Source organism: Desmodus rotundus, chromosome 7, assembly GCF_022682495.2.
Source record: "Desmodus rotundus isolate HL8 chromosome 7, HLdesRot8A.1, whole genome shotgun sequence".
In the NCBI taxonomy this organism is placed as follows: domain Eukaryota; kingdom Metazoa; phylum Chordata; class Mammalia; order Chiroptera; family Phyllostomidae; genus Desmodus; species Desmodus rotundus.
The window spans coordinates 76,105,940-76,127,130 of record NC_071393.1 but is presented as its reverse complement, the minus strand read 5'-3'; the positions used below and the strand labels follow the sequence as shown (position 1 = coordinate 76,127,130).

The 21,191-nt window shown below is 41.1% G+C and overlaps 1 protein-coding gene and 1 pseudogene across 4 annotated transcripts in view; both read right to left on the bottom strand.

The window, feature by feature from the left end:
• Positions 1 to 10,614, bottom strand: part of STARD9 (StAR related lipid transfer domain containing 9) — a 117,799-nt gene extending 107,185 nt beyond the window's left edge. For 3 of the 4 annotated variants that reach the window (XM_024567903.3, XM_071221958.1, XM_071221959.1), the window contains exons 1-3: positions 10,488 to 10,614; positions 5,087 to 5,156; positions 3,322 to 3,438 (exon numbers count right to left, since the gene is read on the bottom strand). In XM_024567903.3, coding sequence (XP_024423671.2) covers positions 3,322 to 3,438; positions 5,087 to 5,156; positions 10,488 to 10,534 — 234 coding nt within the window. In that variant the 5' untranslated portion in view covers positions 10,535 to 10,614. Of the gene's footprint in view, positions 1 to 3,321; positions 3,439 to 5,086; positions 5,157 to 6,990; positions 7,259 to 10,487 lie in introns of those variants that run through there. The other variant, XM_071221957.1, reaches the window with a different exon arrangement.
• Positions 10,615 to 15,671: 5,057 nt separating this feature from the next.
• LOC112311211 (heterogeneous nuclear ribonucleoprotein D-like) lies at positions 15,672 to 17,472 on the bottom strand (annotated as a pseudogene).
• Positions 17,473 to 21,191: the final 3,719 nt, after the last annotated feature.

Genomic DNA, 21,191 nt, shown 5'->3' with positions numbered 1-21,191 from the left:
GCAAGAAGATAACTGAAATAATTCTGAATCAAGGTCAGAATAAGATATGATATACACAACAGAGATGACTCTTGTCTACATCATACTGAATGAGAAAAGCCAGACTCAAAAGGCTACATACTATTTTATTATATTGATAGACATTCTGGAATAGACAGAACTGTAGGGACAACAAACAGGTCAGTAGTTGCCAGGGGCTGGGGGTAGGGAGAGCAGTTTGACTGCAAAGGACATGAAGGAATTTTGGGGTGATGCAGTGTTTTATATATTGATGATAAACCGCACAACTGTGTTTGTCAAAACTCATAGAACTGTACACTTAAAAGGCGAATTTTACTATATCTAAATTATACTTCAATAAGACTCATCTCTTTCTCCACACACACCACAACCCCCCCGCCCCCCCCCCCCCCCCCCGCATATGATCACAAATGCTGCAGAGAAGACAGTCATACTTTGGGAGAGGATAAACTGGGTGAACTCTAAATTCTTTCCCACCCCAAGTCCTATGCTTTTATGATGATCTGCCTCTCCTACCCCTGGTGACCTCAGGGCTGTAGTGATTAGGGTTTCGTCTGGGCTCCAGTTTCTGTGACATAGTAATGAATCCCTCTGACCACATCATATGGATGTGAGTCCTGCTACCATTCTGGGACCTCTGGCTCTACTCCAGCCTGTGACAAAGTTTCCTTCCTTCTCTCTACTGTCCTGACTCTCCTTGGGACCAATGACAGCCTTAGACAATTAATAAACAAGCCAGAATCAACCTCAGGAGATTCTAGTTTTATCTCTCTGCACAGGCTTCCTGTCCAAATCCCATTTGATTTTCCCATTGAACTTCAAATCAGGCAACAGAGGAAGAATCATACTTTTGAATTCTCCTCATCTATGGTCTTCTGGGCTTCTATCAGATTGCTTTTATACACTTAAGTTTCATAAGTGTAAAATGTGACCCACACACCAAAAATCCTACCCAAGCTTGTTGATATAGAGACATGTAGTTTTGTTTTGTTTATACACATACACACACCTCCCAGATTGCTGATCAAATGTTACACAAAATAGTTCATTTTTCTTAGCTTCAGAACAGCCAGCCCTAGGAGTGTGATGGCCCGGGAGGACTAAAATAGCCATCAGTATGCTCACAATTTCTGCTAACAGAAAGAGTACTGCCTCCTACACCACAGATACAGTCCCAGCTGTGAACTCCTGGAGATAACCCATCTTCTGATTTAAGAGTCAGTTTCTTTCCTGGCTCTTCTTGGAGGATCTCAGTAAAACACTTATAAACACCAGTAACCAGATACCTCAGAGATACTTGAGCGCTAGGATAAAAATCAAGAGCCATAAGACAAGCTTGGACCTGCCAGTGCCCTTGAATTCCAAAGGACAGGGGAGGCTCAGGAGGAGCCATCCAATGCCCACACTGCCTTTTCCTGCTGAGCGTTTACAGCAAACGCAGTTTGATGACAAAGGTAGGGTGTTCATATTATAACAGAAGGAGACAACGAATCCCACAGTGGTCTAGGGTCCTGTTTCCACATGTTCCATGCAGAAGGGAAGAATGAGGGAATTATACTTCCATGGTTTAGAACTACCTAATCATCTTCAGAAGTTCGCATCAATGGAAGATTAGTACTGTCCTCTAAGTCACTCAAACTTGATAACATTGTTCCTTTGGCATAATTAGAAAAAGTTTCACAAAAGACTAAAATACTTCAAAAACACGTTTTGGCATTTTATTCAAAGGTATATAGACTAACAAACAGGCCATTGTTGTTCAGGGTTCCCCCCCAAAAATTTCCATTTCCAATGGTATTTCCTAAGGACATAGTCCTGCAGTGTTTTCTTTCATGTGTTAAGTATGATGAAGGTCAAATAAATTATATTTCTAATTTTAGAGATGGACTTTCATAAAGAGTACCCTGATGGCTGCTGGGGTGAGCGCTATTGTCTGTCATCAAAGAATTGAAAGAGACAACGCTTGCTCATCATCATGGAGACTGAACGTATGAACTTCATCAGGACAAACCAGAACAATGCTTCTGCTTCACAGAAACAGAGGGGAGTCCTGCAGATCCACCCAGCCAGACACGCTGTCTCAGAAACTTCTGAGAGAGCTAGGCAACACTACCAGACACAGGAATCATGACCAACAGCCTTAGATGATCCTCTCGGTCCTCATCAGATGAATAGAATTCACCTCTTACATACATTGCAGGCTGGCAGAGTAGCTGTCTAGCCCTTTACACTCAGCCTAGGAGCACAAGCCTAAGGCTCAAAGAAGGTACTAGCTTCTAGGATTCCTGGGCACTTCTGTTGCATACAACACAAGGCCAAGTTTGAGATGAGGCCATTCACTTACCATAGGAGCAGAGCACTACCTAAACTAACTTGTAGACACCAAAATCATGCTGAGGCCCAAATGTAAATAAACAACTAGCTAATTCCCATGCCCTGAGCAAGCAGTCTGTTACTGTTTTTGCAACTAATGCCTCTCACTACCACTTCTCAGATCAAATATCATTAGTTTGTGACCAAACTACCTTAAGTAAGAAATAGGCAGGGCCCAGATTCCATACTCATTTCCCAATATGACGTCTGTCCAGAAAAAATCCAGCCATCGTTAAAATAACGAGAAATGGTTTGTGCAACATCCATGTAACCTGGCAGCCAAGGAGAGTGGACTGGAATGCGTATGTGTGAACAATGACAATTTCATGTACTAGTCAGTGGGGGTGGTAGATACAGTTGAGTGAGCATGTGTGCTGTGTGGCCATTGCATTCAAAATTAGCAAGTAGAGCAACGAATCTGCATCACATTTTGTGTTCAGCTTGAACATTCCTCTGCAGAAACTGTTTGGATGATTCAGAAGGCTGCAGCTATGGGCAACTGGTGATTGGTATCTGCATCAAGACAATGCGCCTGCATATGCATCACATCTCGTGCAGTTTTTTGGCGAAACACCATATTACCCAGGTGACTCAGCCCCCCTACAGCCTAGATTTGGCGCCCTGCGACTTCTGGCTTTTCCCAAAACTAAAATCACCTTAGAAAGGGGAGAGATTTCAGATCACTGATGAGATTCAGGAAAATACAATGGGGCAGCTGATGGCAATTGGGAGAACTGTGTGAGGTCCCAAGGTGCCTATTTTGAAGGGAACTGAGGCATCATTGTCCTATGTACAATGTTTTTTGTATCATGTATCTTCTTCAATAAATGTCTCTTTTTCGTATTACCTGGCTGGAGACCTTCTGGACAGACCTCATAATTATACAGTTATGAAAAATTGAGAAGAATGAAGGAAAAAGGACATTACCACTTCCTGAGATGCATACTGGGGGTCCTCTGGGTTGACTGACCAGTAGCAGTAATCAAAGCCGAACGCCATGACCTTCTCCCGGGAGTCGCCAAAGCCATCTGATCGACTCTCCACCTAAAATCAAACATAGGATCCAGTGTCCTCTCTATTATGATATTAGAGTCTGGTTAGTGGCACTTGATTCCTCTCTGCTGTAGCTAGAGACATCTGGAATGGTCACAAGAATCTTTTTGATATCTATCTAAAAAAGAAAAAAAAGCAACCTCTATCCTCATTTTGTTAGGTTCAATAAAGCCCCAGAGAACTAATTAAATATCTATCATATTATTATATATCTACCTACATGTGACCCAAACAAATGAGGTGTAGGACAGCTTGAGAGAGAAAACCTTTACCTCTCTGGGCATCTTCTTATCACTATCACTTTTTCTCTAAGCATTTCTATAGCAGACACAGAAATGCATGTGTACTTTAGTCCCTGGGCCTGACTAAGCCTACCAACCTAGGGCTTTCACAGAGGTCCCTGGGGACCCACCCCAGTGAATTAGAAAGCATGTTGGACAGAAGAGCTAGGGTCAATTCCAACTGTCCAAGGTAGATGAGGGCAGAGACAGAGGGGCTGGAATTGCACTGACCTCCAGGTACTGGGGAGAATGGCATACTATTTAAAATTTAGACTCTGGACAGGGAGAGACAACCCCCAGCACTAGGATCTCACAAACTACAGGAGAATGAGGCTATCAGAATGACTAAGAGATTCTTAGAAGAGAACTGACCTCAGGGAAGTAAGCAGCCAGCAAAGTGCGCAGGAGGCCGATTAGAGTTTGATCTCAGCCAGGAATTATTAAGAACCAAAAATATGATCTCTTAGAACAAAGTAGCTGAAGTGATTAGGCAAGAGATGTAAGTAAGAGACTGCAAAGAATAAAAGGTCTTTTGTCTCCAGGGAGCTCCTGTCGACAGGTGGTGGTTCCTGTTTTCTTCCCCAGGAGAGCTACTGACAAAAGGAAACAGATCACATCACAGCAGTGACATGGGAGTGGGCATGGCTGGGAGGCCTGGGGTCCAGATAACCCTCACTCTGGAGGTCACATGGCCAGCTCCCCTGTTTCCCTTGACTCCCCAAGGCCCAGAATGAAAGAAACCCTTCCACTTCCACTGGCCTGGTAAAGGAGGAATGCAATGGAAGAAGTGAGCCCTAGGAGGGTGTAAAGGATAGGGAAGGAAGTTCCCAGAGTTGGTCCAATTGTGACTCAAAGATCAGTGAAATCTGTGAAAGAGAATTTGTAGCAAGACTCAGACTAGTGATTGACTCCCTCCTGAGATATGAAGATTCTTTCTTGGTCCTCACTGTGGCCAGAATGAATCCTGCATTAGCAAATGCACATGCCTCTAGGCAAAGGGATATCAAATGAGAGGCTCCGCACAAAGTCTGACTGGGCTCAGGTGAGTTAAGTATACGCATGGACTGTCCCCAAAATGATTTAAGCTAGCCACACCCCACCCACTCAGCCTTTGTGTTTGCTTTCAAAGAAGCTACTGACAAGTTTCCAAAACAGCTGCACCCTATTTGATAGAACTTGAGCTGCAGCAGCAACATCCCCTGTACTTCTTTCCTGCTGTTTTATATTTTCTTAGTGGTTGGTCGAAGCTCTTCCACTGTCCCTCTCTAAACACATTCACATACACACCCTCACCCTAGAAGCCCCTGTAATAACCAGCCCCTCAGTGGAAAGCAAAAGGAAAACAATTTCAGGCTTACCTTTAAATTCCTGATTTTTGCCAGTTTGCCATCAACTTCCACAATAATTCTTCCTCCTTCTTTGGTTTCTCTAGAAACAAGACCCAAACCCATATGTGAAGAAACATTGCTCTTTTTTTTTTTCTTGATCAAGAAAAGAGAAGCTGAGAACAGTGCTAGTGGGACAAAATGTTTCCCTACTCCTATCTCCAAAACTGGGGTGTCTGAATCCGTAAGCTGCTGAAAGTATCACATCAAACAGTCCCCTAGCTGGAATGTTTTTCTGGATCATTAGAATTTGGCTCTGGACAGCAGAGGCCCCATTATTGGACACCCTCTACATGCTAGACACTGTATTAGGTACAGTACCTATTGTACTTCATCTTATGCAATCCACTTAACACACCCTCCTGAGATACCTTCCTAACATATCTTCATCTTTACAGACAAAAGGCTAAAGCTGAGAAAAATTATGTAAGTGTCCAAGGCCATACAGCTAGCAGTGGCAGAGCTGGAATTTAAACCCCAATTTGTCTGACCACAAAGCTTGGGCTCTAAGCTATACCTTAGAAATCAAGCTTGGAAATCCTGGAGAGTATCTTTGGTTCAGCACACAACATAACCTCTCATTTTCTCTGGGATTTTAAACATGAAAAAGGCTTTGGGGTCCTCTCTATTGAGATCCTGAGAAAATATTTCCCCAATCCTTTCCTTATATGAGGATGAGAACCAAGATCTTTAAGAATCTTCCTATGTCACAGTTATGTGGTAACACTTAACACTTAACCAATCCCTAAATGTGCTTTAAGGGGCTTAATCCAAGTGACCCACATACCCTGAAGCCTAAAATGAATGGAATAGACTAAATATAAAATTCTTTCTCAGGACATAAAAAACTTAGCTAAAGTGCTCACAGCCAAAATGTTAATAGAAGAGAAATTCATTAGCACTTCCTCCAGTACAAGGAAAGTTAACTTAATTACTCCTAGCCTCGGAGTAATTTCAGAATCACTGTCCTAGAGGAGAAAATAACCAAGCCATTACCATTCATTTATTCATTTGTGAAACTTTTTTTAAAAAAAGACAGCTAGCTAAGTATATGGAGAAATAAAAAGTTTTTTATCCTTCCTCTGAATTCCCAGGATGCGACCTTGAGGAGTGGTGGGGAGTGATGGGTAGAGTTGGTTGGGGGGTGGGGGTTTCTTTAGATAAGATTTTTTTTAAACCTGTCAATGAAATAAAGCCCTGGATAGAAATTTTCTCTCTCCCAGGTAATGACATTTTTGTTACTTAAATTTCCCCAAGGCCCTGATATAATTTCCTTCACATTTCGTACTGATAATATTTGAGTTAGGAGAGATATATTCTTTGTCTCCCAGGGTCATTGACCTGCACTCACCCTCCCCCTTCCCCACCCAACACAGCCCTCAGCTCTCCTAAAAAATTAAAAAAAAATTAAAAATCTTTCATCTTTGGTGTTAACATTTTACAAGATATTTATAAGATTCTTTTCCTCTCTGCAGTTCAAAGTAAGCTTTATTATCTCTCCACTCACTATAAAAGTAATTCACAGATTATACATAGTAAATTTGAACAACAAAGAAAATAAGAAAAAAATTACACAATAACTGTGCCAAATCTATTATCTAGGACCCTTTGACATAAAGCAACCAAAAAAGAAAAAACTCTTGAAATCTTAGTAAAAAATATAACAAACACTACAGGAGGGTGCGATGCTGCTCCTCCCTTACCATTAGTAACCTAGTGGTTCCAAACATTCTAGGACAAAACGAAGATGAATTGAGGGTGGGCGCAACAGAAGGAAAGGGCACTAACCTCAGTGAGGTAGCTGGCAGCACATAGCCCAACAAAAGGGAACAGAGGAGCAGCCTTACACACAGTAGAGGGGAGTACCTACCACTCACCTCAGTGTCCTGAATTCCACCAGCAGGCACTCATTCCTTAGGGTTGAAGGGTTTGGAGGGAAAAGTCCTCACTTACACATTACTCCCAGGACAGTGTTTCTCAAAGCAGTCCACAGGCCACTTTCATGAGAAACATGGGAGATGATGGGGCTAGTTAATTCAAAGTCCTGTTAATAAGTTGCAGTGTAACAAGCTCCTCAGGTGGACTGTATGTATGCCTACCATAATTTCAGAATCACTGTCCTAGAGGAGAAAATAACCAAGTCATTACCATTCATTTATTCATTTGTAAAACTTAAAAAAAAAAAGACAGCTAGCTAAGTATAGAGAGAAATAAAAATAGTTGTTAAGAATAGATAGCTAATACTTTATTGGACACTTAAAATGAGCCAGGCTCTGTTCTGTTCTATGTATTTTAAACATATTCTTTTACTTAATACTCATAAAAACATTGAAGTAGTTATTCTATTTTAGATTTTTTAAAAGCACCAAAAGGGAATGTAGTGTATGAAAAGTAATCTTTGACAGGGCAGTGGGAAGTGTTCCAGGGCCTACAGTATTGGTGGACAAGAACATGCTATCTCAATGATGAAGGATTTTAGATAGACAAGGGGCAGCACCTCATACTGAGACACCGACTCTCCGACATGGGAAACAACTATGAGGTAGAGATGCAGACATCAAACCCATTTTCCATATTATTATTTCACTGATGGTTGGTCGTTTCTAGTCCTACTGAGCAACCAGGCATTTGACGGAGAAGTGCAACTTTTCTGTGATCTCAGGAAGGAACAATTTAGTCTGGTTAATTGATTTTTTGGTTCTACCTACTTTTAGACTTTACACAAGACCATTTTCTCACTTGGAAAATCAGAAAAAAATGGAAGCTTAGGACATATGACCTCTAAGATTTTGTCCCAAATACAACGTCAGATCCAATGACTTACTGAAGTTTGGAACAAACTATTGAGTTGGCCAAAAAGTCTGTTATGTTTTTTCCAAAATAAAAGGCTCACTTTTCATTTTCACCAATAACTTTATTGATTTGGAGATTTTGAGTATGTCAACTATCTCCCACTATTGGCTTCTAGTGGGTAGAGGCCAGGGGTGCTGCTAAACATCTTCCAATGCATAAGACAGTCCCACAGCAAAGAATTATTTGGCCAAAGTGTCAATAGTATCAAGAAACTTCACAAACCACTTTGACATGTTTGATCAGTCACAGCACTTTCTCCATACACTGCACAAAACATTTTTGCATTTAGTTATGTTTTTACCTTTCTTGAAATAATACAGCATAATATGCCAAAAATATTGTGCATTTTCTTCCATCTTCAATATTAAAATGGCTGCACAGAAATTCACCAATTTTGATAAGTTTTTTTTAACAATTGTCACAATACAACCTAACAAAGTTGTTTTGAATGAAGTTAAAAGACAACTAGGCACTACTAGAGCCATGGTACAGAAAAAAATGTAACAGACTTTTTGGCCAACCCAATACATAATCAGCAGGTCCCTTACATTCAGCTAAGCCTCAGTGAAGAAGCTGGAAATTAACAAACCTTGGAGTATAGCTTCATCTCTGCAGGATTCTGTGAGAAGAGGGGAGTAGTCTCAGCTCCATAGCTGGGGCCACACTGGATTTCTCCCTATCTTCTCCTGAATCTGTGCTCCTGAATCTTCAGCCTGCAATAATCAGCTAACACCTGGCTGGATATCTGCAGTCTTAGCATTCTAACTGCTTGCTGCTCAAGGTTCTTCACAGGAGCTCAATAAATAAGCCTTGTGCCCTTCTGTTCTCTTCACTTTTGTTTAATGAGATGTTATTCTCTACTGTGGCTGCAAATAACAACTCAATTTCAACAGCATTTCCTTAATCTAATGCATGCTATTGTAAATTCCTAGTTCCCAAGGAACAGTAAAGTTACTGCAAGGAGTGGTCAACGTTGTTATGCCAAGAACCCTTAACAGAATAGTTTTGCGGGTGAAGGGATTAGACAAAGAACATATGTGCATGGGCCCATAGACATGAATAATGGTGTGGGGGTTGACTGCAAATGGGGGTGGACTGGGTGGAGGAGGGCAAAGGGAGAAAAATTGGGACAACTTTAATAGCACAAACAATGAAAAATAATTAAAAAAAAAAAGAGTGGTTTTGCAAAAAGAGGTTATGCCAGAGGCTACTCTCAGGGTGACAGCTGCACCAATGAAAACCCCCAACCCTGAGCCACCACACAGCAATGCAGAGGCCAGATGCTGTAAGCCATCTACCAATCTAAATACAACAGTTCGAGCATGCGCTCCTTTCCTTTTTTCTTCGTTGTACCTCTTTTGCCTTTTTCCTACCTTCTTTCCTGTTTTTCTTGTTTTTTTCCTCCATCTCATTCCTCTTCTCATCATTCTCCAATTGCATGACTTTTCAAAGCCAATCACCTCCATATCAGGACAAACATAATCCCTGATAGTACCAAATTTTATTATGGGAGACAGTGCCTTTTTCCACCCTTCTGCCCAATTTTCAAGCCATCATGTCCTGGAAATTTTTAACTTCCCAAATAATTCCAAAATGTGCCAGTGGTCCCAAACCACCACAGCTTTATGTCCTGTCACTCACCTCCCTCCACATACCCTCTCCCCAAACAACCAAAACTTACCTGTTTCCTAACGGCCTAAGTCCTTTCCTTTCAGTTTTTTTTTTTTTTTACTACCAAGTGCTTTTTACATCTTCTCCACCTGTCAGCAAACTCTAATAGATCTTTAAAAAACAGTTCAAACACCAACCCTTTTGTGAAGCTTTCCCTGACTTTCCAAACCTATGAGTGGAGAATTAGTGAAAACGGGGAAGAAATTATGTGGCTGGACACTGGAAGCCTCCAGAGCGGAGGGGTGCAGGATCACACTTGCCCATGAGGAAATGGGCACTGCGGGCGCTGAGAGGAGTTAGGGTAACTTCCCCTATTTCACAGTTTAGCTGTCCAGCATAGGATGAAACCACGATTTCTCCATCTCCCTTTCATGTCTTACACTCTGCCTTTCTCCACGTCTTCGCAGAGAAACCCACGTGCACCCACAATTCTGCTTCAGTCCTCACAGGTACTTTAGAGCCAGCAAGAAGAGAGAGGAGATTGACAGTCGCTCTCCCGGAGTAAAGATACTTTCCCGGCCCTCTTCAACGTGCCCAGTGAGAAACGCCCTACCCGTACGTCAAGACTTGAGCCTTGGTCCCTCAAAACTCCTGCTGGCAGGACTCCAGGGACGCCGAAACAGGGCAGCTCACCCCTGAGGCCAACCAGAAACCGCTATATATCCCAGGGCACGACGCGAAAGCTCGACCCGAGGTCTCCACTGGCCGGGCCCTTGAGGTTTCCGGCCCCTGGCCCTCTGGGCCACTTTGTGTCTGATTTCTCCACGCCGGAATCTCTTGACGGGGAGGCGGAGACCTCGCCCTCCTAACTCACTGGCCGCCTCAGGCGCCCCCTCCCGCTCAGACTCACCTCTTGCTGAGGGGCCGGACCCTCACGGCCACCCGCACGTTCGCCATCCCTTGGCCTCCGCCCAAGCCTGGCAAACCAGCCCAGCTGCAGCATCACCAGCCCCAGCCCCAAACTCAGCCGCAACCCTGGCGCAGCCCCACCCGCCCCACGAGCCTCCCGTGGTGGCCCCGCCCATGCTCACGCCCCTGGCTGGCCGAGGCGGGGCCTGCTGAGCCCCAACCAATCCTGAGCCCAGTTGGCAGGACGGTGTCTGCCCAGGCCCCGCCCATCTAGCGTAGTCTGGCCCGACTTTGCTTCTCCACGGGATGTCCGGAGAAGGCCTGAGGCGAACGATCGCCACGGACAGGCCGGGGCGGTTCCTGCTTAGCCTAGGCCAATGCTGAGCCCGGCTCCCCCGCCTCCGAGGTGGTGGAGCGCAGTGCGGGGCAGCGTCTGGCCAGACCTGTCGGGACCCTCTTACTGGGAGCTGGCTTTTCTCCTCGGACTGCCTGACAATGCTTGTAGAGGCAAGTAGGTCCGTTAAACTTGGGCGAATGCCGACAGTTTACAAACTCACTTGTTACATACGTTTATTGACCTCATTGGCCTGAGCTGTCAATGCTTTGGTTAAATTTTAAGGGCAGAAAGGAAATGGGGAACACCGATGTTTTTTCAGTTCCCAGCAAAAAGCTGTGTCTTTCTTTGAGGAACCATTTGGGGTGTGAAGGAGTTGAGTGCTCACGGGCGAGCTCTCCATTGTGCTAGAAATATCATGAACCTCTGGTAGTGTCTGGTCGCTGGAGGGAATGCTTTCGGTCAGAATAGGTTCATTAATTCACTGGAGAAATAACCATTGATTACTTGCCAAGAGTTAACTGCTCTTCTAAGGGGTTAAGGATACAGTCTCTGCTTTCCTGGAAATTGAAATCTACAGGGAAGCGAAAAGAAACAATAAGTATCGTATTTGGCCGTGTATAATGCGCACTTTTTAGCCCAGATGTTTGAGGGGAAAACTAAGGATGCCTATTATACATAGGTAGTATTCCATAAATGTTTTTAATTATTTTATTTATGCTTATGTGTTAAAAGTGTAACTGTAGAAAGCAATAATGATATCTGTATGCAAAATAATATCCTGGAATACAATAATCAGTTTTGTTGGATTTACTACAAACTTGCAAGGAAGAAGTTTTGGCCAAGTATTGTTATCTACTTGATAAGATAGGTGATGCCGACTTCATTACCATAGGGTGAACATTGTGACATTTCTCTTCCTGCACTTTAGGCAGGAGAAGTTATTGGAAAATCCCTTGGAAAATATCGAAACTTTTTTTGTACACTGCATGCTTTTAGCTAAAAGTTATTAAATATACTTTAAAAAGCCCTGGCTGGTGTGGCTCAGTGGATTGAGTGCTGGCCTGCAAACCAAAGGGTCGCTGGTTCGATTCCCAGTCAGGGCACATGCCCGGGGTTGCAGGCCAGGTCCTCAGATGGGGGCATGGGAGAGGCAACCACACATTGATGTTTCTCTCCCTCTCTTTCTCTCTCCCTCCCCCTCTCTCTAAAAATAAGTAAATAAAATCCTTAAAAACAACCCCGAGCATTAAAAAAAAATATGTTAAAAGCATGGCAACAGAGTTGCCGAGAGACACTTTAGATGTCCTCCCACAGAGACTGACATCAGATTGTGGGGCAACAGAAGAAAAGCTTCTTCAGATGCCAAGACAGAAGAAGGCAATGCAAGGGAAACCTCCAAAGTGCCCAGAGGTGGAGACCTGGATTCTGGAGCAGTGTCAGACTGGGATCTCTGTTTCTATGAAGATGATACAAGAAGAAGGTAAAAGGATTGCATGAGAGAAAAACATTGATTATTTCTCAGGGACACCTAAATGGTGCTTTAACTTTATAAAGAGAGAAGGTTTGAGAATGAGAACATGAATGCAACTTGCCCAGAAACTTCCAGCAGCCTATGAGAATCAAGTTTTAGAATTTCATTCTTATGTTATCAATCTTTGAAAGACTGACAGTGTTGAGCTGTCCCAAATTGCCAGTATGGATGAGGTCCCACTCACATTTGATGTGCCATCCAACAGAACTCTGGGCGTCAAAGGAGCAAAGACTGGGTGTTAAAACTAGTGGTCATGAGAAAACACATTTTACTGTTGTTCAAGCCTGTTGTGCAGATGGGACAAAGCTACCACCTATGATCATCTTTACAAGAAAAACATTTCTGAAAGAAAAGGTTCCGAGTAGAGTTATTGTCCATGTGCATGAAAAAGGATGGGTAAATGAAGAAGGCATGAAAATCTAGTTTAACAAAGTCTGGTCATGAGAGCCTGGAGGATTACTTAAAAAAACCAGCTTTGCTTGTTTTTGATCAAAGCCCATGTTGCACAAAGTGCAAAAGCGATCGCAGCAGACTTGAAAACCCAAACTGTTGTGATACCTGGTGGGCTAACCAGACAACTGCAACCTCTTGATGTGTCAGTAAACAAGCCCTTTAAGGCCCTAATGAAGAGTGGATGATGCAGTCAGATGGTAATGATTTAACACCTACAGGCAGAATCAAGAAAGCATCCATTGCTCAGGTTTATGATTGGATCCTAAGATCGTGGGAAGGTGTCAAGAAGGAAGTGGTTGTGAGATCACTTAAAAATGTGGCATCAGCAATGCTACAGATGGAATTGAGGATGATGAAATTTACCAGGATGAGGAAAGTGACTCTTCAGAAGACACTGGTAATGTAGAAATTGAAGAAGATAATACTTCTGATATTGACAGTGATGAAGAGTTCTTGGCCTTCTATGATTTGTAAATATTGTAAATTTGTCACTGGTACATAAAATTTCTTGTACCTTGTATCTGTTCTTGTGTTTTGTAATTATTTGTTACATAAAATTTCTTGTACCATAATATCTTCAAAAAATAAATGCTAAAATTCCTTTATAATACAAAAAATAAGTATCTACAAATAAAAAATTGAGTTAAAAGACTTTTTTCCTGAAAGTTTGGGCTAAAAACATGGGTGCGCATTATACACGGCAAAATACAATAAATAAATGTGTACTATGTCAGGTGGTGCTAAGTGAAAATTTTTTAAAAGCAGGATAAGAAGATATAGTAATGATCTCTGTGTGTATGTAGGGGGAACATGCTATTTTATATAGGATCTTCAAGAAGGACCTCACTGAGAAGTGATGCTTGACTAGATTTCAAGAAAAGGAGGGAGCCATGCAGGAATTCATTTATTTAACAACATTTCCTAAGTAAGTACCTATTATGACAGGCTTTGTTCTAAGCACAAGGGACAAAACAGTGAAGAAAACGGACAAACCTCTGACCTCATGGAGCTTAATGAGAGAGACTAACAAATAAGTACAACAATTTAAGTAAAATGTGTATCAGATTAGCTAAAGAGAAAGACAAATAATGCAGGAAAGGGGATAGGAAGTGAGAAGAGAGGGTGTTGAAACTTTAGATGATATGGCCAGGGAAAGTCTCACTGAGAATGTGACACTTAAGAAAAATCCTAAGGATGTAAAAGAAGAGTATGCAATTATCTAGAAGAAGGGCAATTCTAGATACAGGGAACAGACCATGTAAAGGACCTGAGCTTGGAGACAGACTGGAATGGTAGAGGAACAGCAAGAAAGTTAGTGGGAGTACCATGGAGCAACAGAGCGGGAGGGTCACAAAGGGAGCATGAGACCATGGTAGTTTTTGGATTTCATTCTAGGTAAGCTGGAAAACCACAGGGCAGTCTTAAGGATAAAAATAAAATATGATTTATATTTTTAGAAGATTATTCTGGCTACTTGCTGTTTTGAGACTTGACTATTCTGATGAGTAGGGAAGGATGCAAACCCAAGAGAGACCAGTCAGGAGGCGACTTTAGTACCCCAGTGGTAGTAATAGACAATGAGTCATACCAGACATGTTCCAATCGCAGTTTACCCCTCCAGTCTCCTTTCTCTCATCTATTTGAAAGTACCCTTCCCAGAATAAAGTATTGGGGCAGCCGGTTTACAATTCAAATGCACCTGGAATCCTAGTGTTCTGAATGGCTTCTCTACTCACTGTGCTTTGCCGTGAAAATAATCACTGCATTAGGGAAAACAGTATGGAGTTTCCTCAAAAAACTTAAAGATAGAACTACCTAACGATCCAGCAATCCCACTTTTGGGTATTTAACTGAAGGAAATAAAATCACTATCCTGAAAATATACCTGCACTTCCATGTGCATTACAGCATTATTCACAATTAGCCAAATCACGGAAACATGGAAACAAACTAGGTGTGCAGAAACAGGAATGAGAGCCATACAGTACACATTTCTTATAAATCACAATATCACAGGGTTGCAAAGTGATGATACTCGAATTTTATCATTCTTCATTTATGAGTTGAAATACTTCTTAAAAAAGCAACTTTTTCTCGTCAACTACTTGATTGCCCTGAGGTATGTTCACATAGCAAAGGCAGCACAAGTGCTTGTTTCAATGACCAGTTTTCAAAATAAGTTGGTTCCCTAGCACTTTCCAAACAAAGGTGGTTAATGAATTGTTGTTTTAAATATTACAAACTGATGAATTTAAGCCTACAGTCAGCCCTCCCCAACCCTTGGTTTCACATCTGCAGAGTTAAGCAACCATGGATTGAAAACATCAAAAAAAAAGTTATGTTGTTGCTGATGTGTACTACATAGTTAGACCTACAACAGCTATGTCTTTGTTGAACTTGCATAGGCTTTTTTCTTGTCATTATTCTCTAAATGATACAGTATAACAGATATTTACACAGCATTTACATTGCATTAGGTATTATAAGTAACCTAGAGATGATTTAAAATATACAGAAGGATGTGAAGTAGGATGTGCATAGGTCATATGGAAATTCTATGCCATTTTCTAAAAAATTTTATTTATTGAATTTAGGAGGAGAGAGACAGAGAAAGAGAAACATTGATTTGTTGTTCCACTTATTTATGCATCCATTGGTTGATTCCTTATGTACCCTGACAAGGTTGACCCACAACCTTGATATATTGGGACAACGCCCTAACCAACAGTGCTTCCCGTCCAGGGCCAATACTATGCCATCTTATAAGAGGGATTTGAGTATTACATAAAATGTGGGGAGACCAGTTACTCCACAGATACTGAGAGACAACTGTGTTTGATTTGCTTCAGTCCATTTTAGTTAACTATTCTTTTGTTCACATAAGGAGCATTTATTTGAGGTTTAACATGAATTCATACAAATAAAAATTGCATAAACACAAATCCACATTGAGTCATAACACAGATAGGAAAAGACAAAGTAAAAACAAAGAAGACTAATTGGCAGCTGTATACACTTGGACACCATTATGCCTTTTACACTAGAAAGTCTTATAAAGTCTTAGGTCAACAGAAGACTGATCTTCATTGTTGCCCTGCGAGGTGGGTTACTTTAGCAGTCTCCTGTTTTCTCCAGTGTCTTCCTTTAGTGTGGCTGGCAATTGTTCTCGTGATTGTCACCCTCAGAGATACCTTGCCATAAGTACTCCATCGCCTGGGCCATGATCCCATCCACCAGCTGCAGCTCCTCTTCCTCCTTTATTGGCCATAACTGTTCCTGCCTATATACGTCTTTTGGTTGTGCAAATCTGATTTCACACTTGCCAGAAAGTCTGATAATACCTGCTTTCTAATAATTTCTTCACTGGCTTTTCATCTGTGTATGTGATAAAATAAAATCCTTGTCTTGCATTTGTGTTTGCATCCATAGGAAGTTCAATATTTTTAATCTCTCCAAAGTCTCCAAACTAGTCTTTTTTTTTTTTAAGATTTTATTTATTTTTTTAGAAAGAGGGGAAGGGAAGGAGAAAGAGGGGGAGAGAAACATTGATCATTTGCCTCTCGCACACTCCCAACCAAGGACCGGGCCTGCAACCTAGGCGTGTGCCCTGACTGGAACCAAACCCGTGATTTTGGGTTCGCAGGCCAGCACTCAACCCACTGAGCCACATCAGCCCGCACCAAAATACTCTTTAATTTGTTCTTCAGAACTATTTGAGCTCTATCTTACCCAAAAAACCTTTTAATGGGGGATTCCTTCCCTTTTAAAACTTTGGCCCTGGAGAAATTGAAAGACAGACTCAAAATTTACAGGGAATATACAAAGAACCTAGAAAAGTCAAAATAGTTTTCTATTTAGTAATTCTATGAATTGCTAAGAGTGAGTTAAGAAAAAAAAATAAGAAAATAAAAAGAGAAAAAAAATCTTTGGCCCTTGGTGGAGGCAGGCATTTATCAATTTTCCATCCAGTTCTTTCAGTTCCAAAACCTCATCAACACAAGCATCTTTGAAAAGAGCAAATTCAAATCCTCTTGGTCTTCCAGCAACTGGATCTGACTTAATTGTGCAGTCTACAACTTCCCCCAAATCGAGACAAATAGATCTTTCTTAGTGTACCCCAGCTCAAAGCCTCCAAAAACCATTTTCCTGTCATCCTGCAGATTCTTGCTGGTGTTGATCTTGGATCCCTCAGTGATCCCTCTGTGTTGCTGTACTGTCTCACACCCTCCATGGTGGGAAAGCGTGTGGCGCAAGGGTCCTGGCAGCAGCTGCTGCAGAGTGTTGTATGGCACTGGCTTTAAAATAGCAGTGGAGCTTTCCAGCCGGAACCATCACCTTCACCAAAATGACTAACTCAAAGAGAACCAAGAGAGGTACCACTATATGTTCTCTAGGCCTTTTAGAAAACATAGAGCTGCGCCCTGGCTGGGTAACTTATTTGGTTAGTGTGTTGTCCTGATACGCCAAGGTTGTGGGTTTGATCCCTGGTCAGGGCACATACAAGAATCAAACAATAAATGCATAAGTGTGAAAAAATAAAAGACTTCTGTACCATTAAAAAATAAAATAAATACAATCGTGACAGAAGAGCATTACTATTCTTACTGAGAACCAAACCATCCCAACTTGGCCATTGGCTTTTCACTCAGCTCCAGTAGTCTTTGATAGCTTCCTATATTTTGGATGTGACAATTAGTTCTCAGTTTACCTTGAACTTTTCCTGCTCCATTTTTTTTTCAAGGATTTCTGGTTCCTTTTAGTATGAAAAGCTATTTACAGATAATAATCTTGGTGCTCATTGCTTTTGGGTTCATCATTGGTTTTAGGCCATTGTAAAATTTGGATACTTTCAATTCAAATTCAGGACCACAGAGCACTTACTTACCCTCATTGAAATATTACATCCGTATATACTGACTCCCATAACATACATACTGCTACCTTAACTACACCAACATAAACACCCATTTGCTTTATCCACAGTGCACTCACGGTCTCAGAATAACGGTATGAATACTAGCAACAATAGGAGTACTGAAAATAGTAAGAGTTGTGGGGTTTTTTTTGAGGTGATTTTGTTCATAGGGAATGTTCTAATAGGAATAGTCAAATTTCCTGACTTTTAAAGTCACTTCAAATAATTCCTCTGTTTGATTAGGCCACCAACTTGAAATACAGTAATTTGTTTATTTTACTTTCAATTTTAGGGATACTTTATTTTAATTTTTTATAATTATATATATTTACATGGTTCTAAAGTCAAATTCACAAAATGAAATCTGTTCAGAAGTCCACCTTTTCCCCTGTTCTACTCTGTTGCCTCTCTCCCCCTATAGGTAACCATGATTTTTAGTTTTCTGATTGATTGATCGATTTTAGAGAGAGGAAGACAGAGAGAGACAGGGAGACGTCAGTTTGTTGCTCCATTTATTTACGCATGCATTGGTTGATCCTTGTGTGTATGACCAGGGATCCACCTGCAAGCCTGGTGTATTGGGACAATCTAAACAACTGAGCTACCTGACCAGGGCCTTAGTTTTTGATATATATTTTATACCCCTCTACCCCCACCTTTCTTACATAAGCAGCAACATACCATACACACTATTCTGGTTTTGCGTTTTTCCTTTACAGTGGATCCTGGAGATCACTCCATGTTAGTATGTGGAGCTATTCCTCATTCCTTTTGTACAACTGCATAATACTCTACTACGTGGATGTTCATAGTTTATATTAGTCCCTTACTCATGGCATATTTGGTTGTTTTTAAAAGTCTTTTAGGAGGGAGGAGGATATAAGGGGGATAAATGGAAATGGCAAAAATACAATAAAAAAAAGTCCTTTGCGATCTCAGATATCCCTGCTATGAGGAGCCACATGCATACGCTTTTCTCATTTTGCCAGTATATCTTCACAACAGGTTCTTAAAAGTGGAATTGCTGAGTTGAAAAGCAAATGTTTACACAATTAAGCCAAGTATTCCCAAAGTCTCCCCTGTAGGAGCCATATGATTGACTTTTGCATTCCCATCAGCAACACTCAGCATGCTGCTTTTTCCACAGCCTCATCAACAGACTATCTTGGCAAACTTTTACATTTATAACAGGTGAGAAACGGCAACTCAGAAGTTTTAATTTGCATTTCCCTTGTTATAAGTTCTGTATTTTAACCAAGCTAATTTTCTTCCTCTCAAATCATTAGAATGACTTCAATATGATCCATATGGTAAAATTTCAGAGGGTACGGAAAGGCCTTTTTTTTTTTTTTTACAAAAGATATATTTTATTTTATTTATTTTTATTGTTGTTCAATTAGTTGTCTGCATTTTCTCCGCACCCCTCCACCCCACCCCACCCCAGCCAAACCCACCTCCCTTCTCCCCCTTGATTTTGTCCATGTGTCCTTTATAGTAGTTCCTGAAAATACCATATGATCTCACCTTTAACTGGAACATAATCAACAAAAGAAAAAAAGCAAACAAAATGTAACCAGAGACATTGAAGTTAAGGACAATCTAACAATAGCCAGAGAGGAGTGGGGAGGGGGTAGTGGGGAGAGGAGTTTTCAGGGATTTTCAGAAAGGCCTTTTTAAGTTCCACTATAACTTTTTATTTTTATTTTTTGGAATTTAGTGCCTGAAGAAATAAAAGGAATAGCTTAGAATGAAAATTGGCAGTTACTAAAGTCATCTTTGCAACTTTCGTTTTATCTAATAATATCAATGGCTTTCATTTTTTATGTACTAAAGCTGATTGTTTTTCATGTATTATCTTATTTAATCTTCCCAGGAATCCATGAAGTACTGTTATATCCACTTTAGAGATGCAGAAATTGAGGCTGCTATTAAATAAGTTAGATAGAATACATAGCTAGTAAGTGGTGAAACCTGGATTCAAAAATCAGGTCTAATTCTAAAGCCTTTGCTATTAACCTCCATACTTTAGTAGCTAAAGACAAGCCCTGTCTCCTAAGTCTCCTGAACTTGCGGGGTGGAGACAGAGAAATGTAAGATTGGGATGAGCCTGAAGAAAAAGCCAATTCAAATTGCTAATATCCTGTTCCATGATCCCCACCTATTTCCAGGTATTCTATAGAAATAGGTGGGGAATGCCACGTATTTCAGATATCCAGCAAAGTTTTTCAAGTAAATCCTCGTTAACCAAGGTAAATTTTGATGTCCTACAAATGCTAAGATTCAGAAAGGATAAGTTACATAAATTTTTATTAGCATCTGCCCTGGCTGGTATGGCTCAGTGGCTTGAGTGCCAGCCTGTGAATCAAAGGGTCACCAGTTTGTGTCCCAGTCAGGGCACATGCCTGGGTTGTGAGCCAGGTCCCCAGTAGGGGGTGCACTAGAGGCAACCACATATTAAAGTTTCTCTCCTCTCTTTCTCCCTTCCCCTCTCTAAAAATAAATAATTTTTATTAGCATCTACTGATCAAAGTTATGCATATGTTGCCATCTTAAACTGATTTTGTTAAGCGTATTCAGACCCTTGAAATGTAATCTCACTTCAACTTTTGGAAAATTAATAGCTTTCAGTTTTACTAGCCTTCCACATAGAGAAAACTAAGCAGTTTAAAGTCTCAATAGGATATCTGACTCCTATTTTATCACCCTAGATTCTGTTATAGCAATATTAGTAGTCTATAAAGTTAGTGTCCCAGGAAAGGTTCACTTATAATGGGACTCTTGCTCTTACCCTAATGCAGGGGTGTCAAACTCTTTTTCACTGGGGGCCACATCAGCCTTGCGGTTGCCTTCAAAGGACTGAAATAATTTTAGAACTGTATAAATGTAACTACTTCTTAACTGTTAAGGAGTTGAAATTACATTCAGCCCTTTGAAGGCAACCGCGAGGCTGATACGGCCCCTGGTGAAAATGAGTTTGACACCCCTGCCCTAATGGAAATCTTTTCCTACAAACATGAGAAGACATTTCCAAAAGGAGAGGGGAAAATATAACTTGGATATTGGAAAAAAGGAAAAAAAGGCAAAATTCAAAGAACTCTAGAATGTAATCTGCTTACCTCTAATTATACTAATTTTAAGTAAACTCAGTTACATAAGTGGATTCCCCAAACTGTGGGATAAATTTAACTTCATTTGTTTTAGGGTGGGCTTCCGGTCAAGACAGTGGCGTAGGCAAACGTGGCTCACCTCTTTACACAACCACATCAAAATTACAACTGAAATATAGAACAACCGTCACTCAGAAACGTCAGAAATCGAGTTGAATGGAAGTCTGACAACTATGGAATTAAAGAAACCACATCCATCCAGACTGGTAGGAGAGGTTCAGATCTGGAACTGGCTGCTCTCTCACCCATGTGTGGTAGATAAAAATTGGGAGGGATCTCTCGGGAGTGAGGAGTCCTAGCTC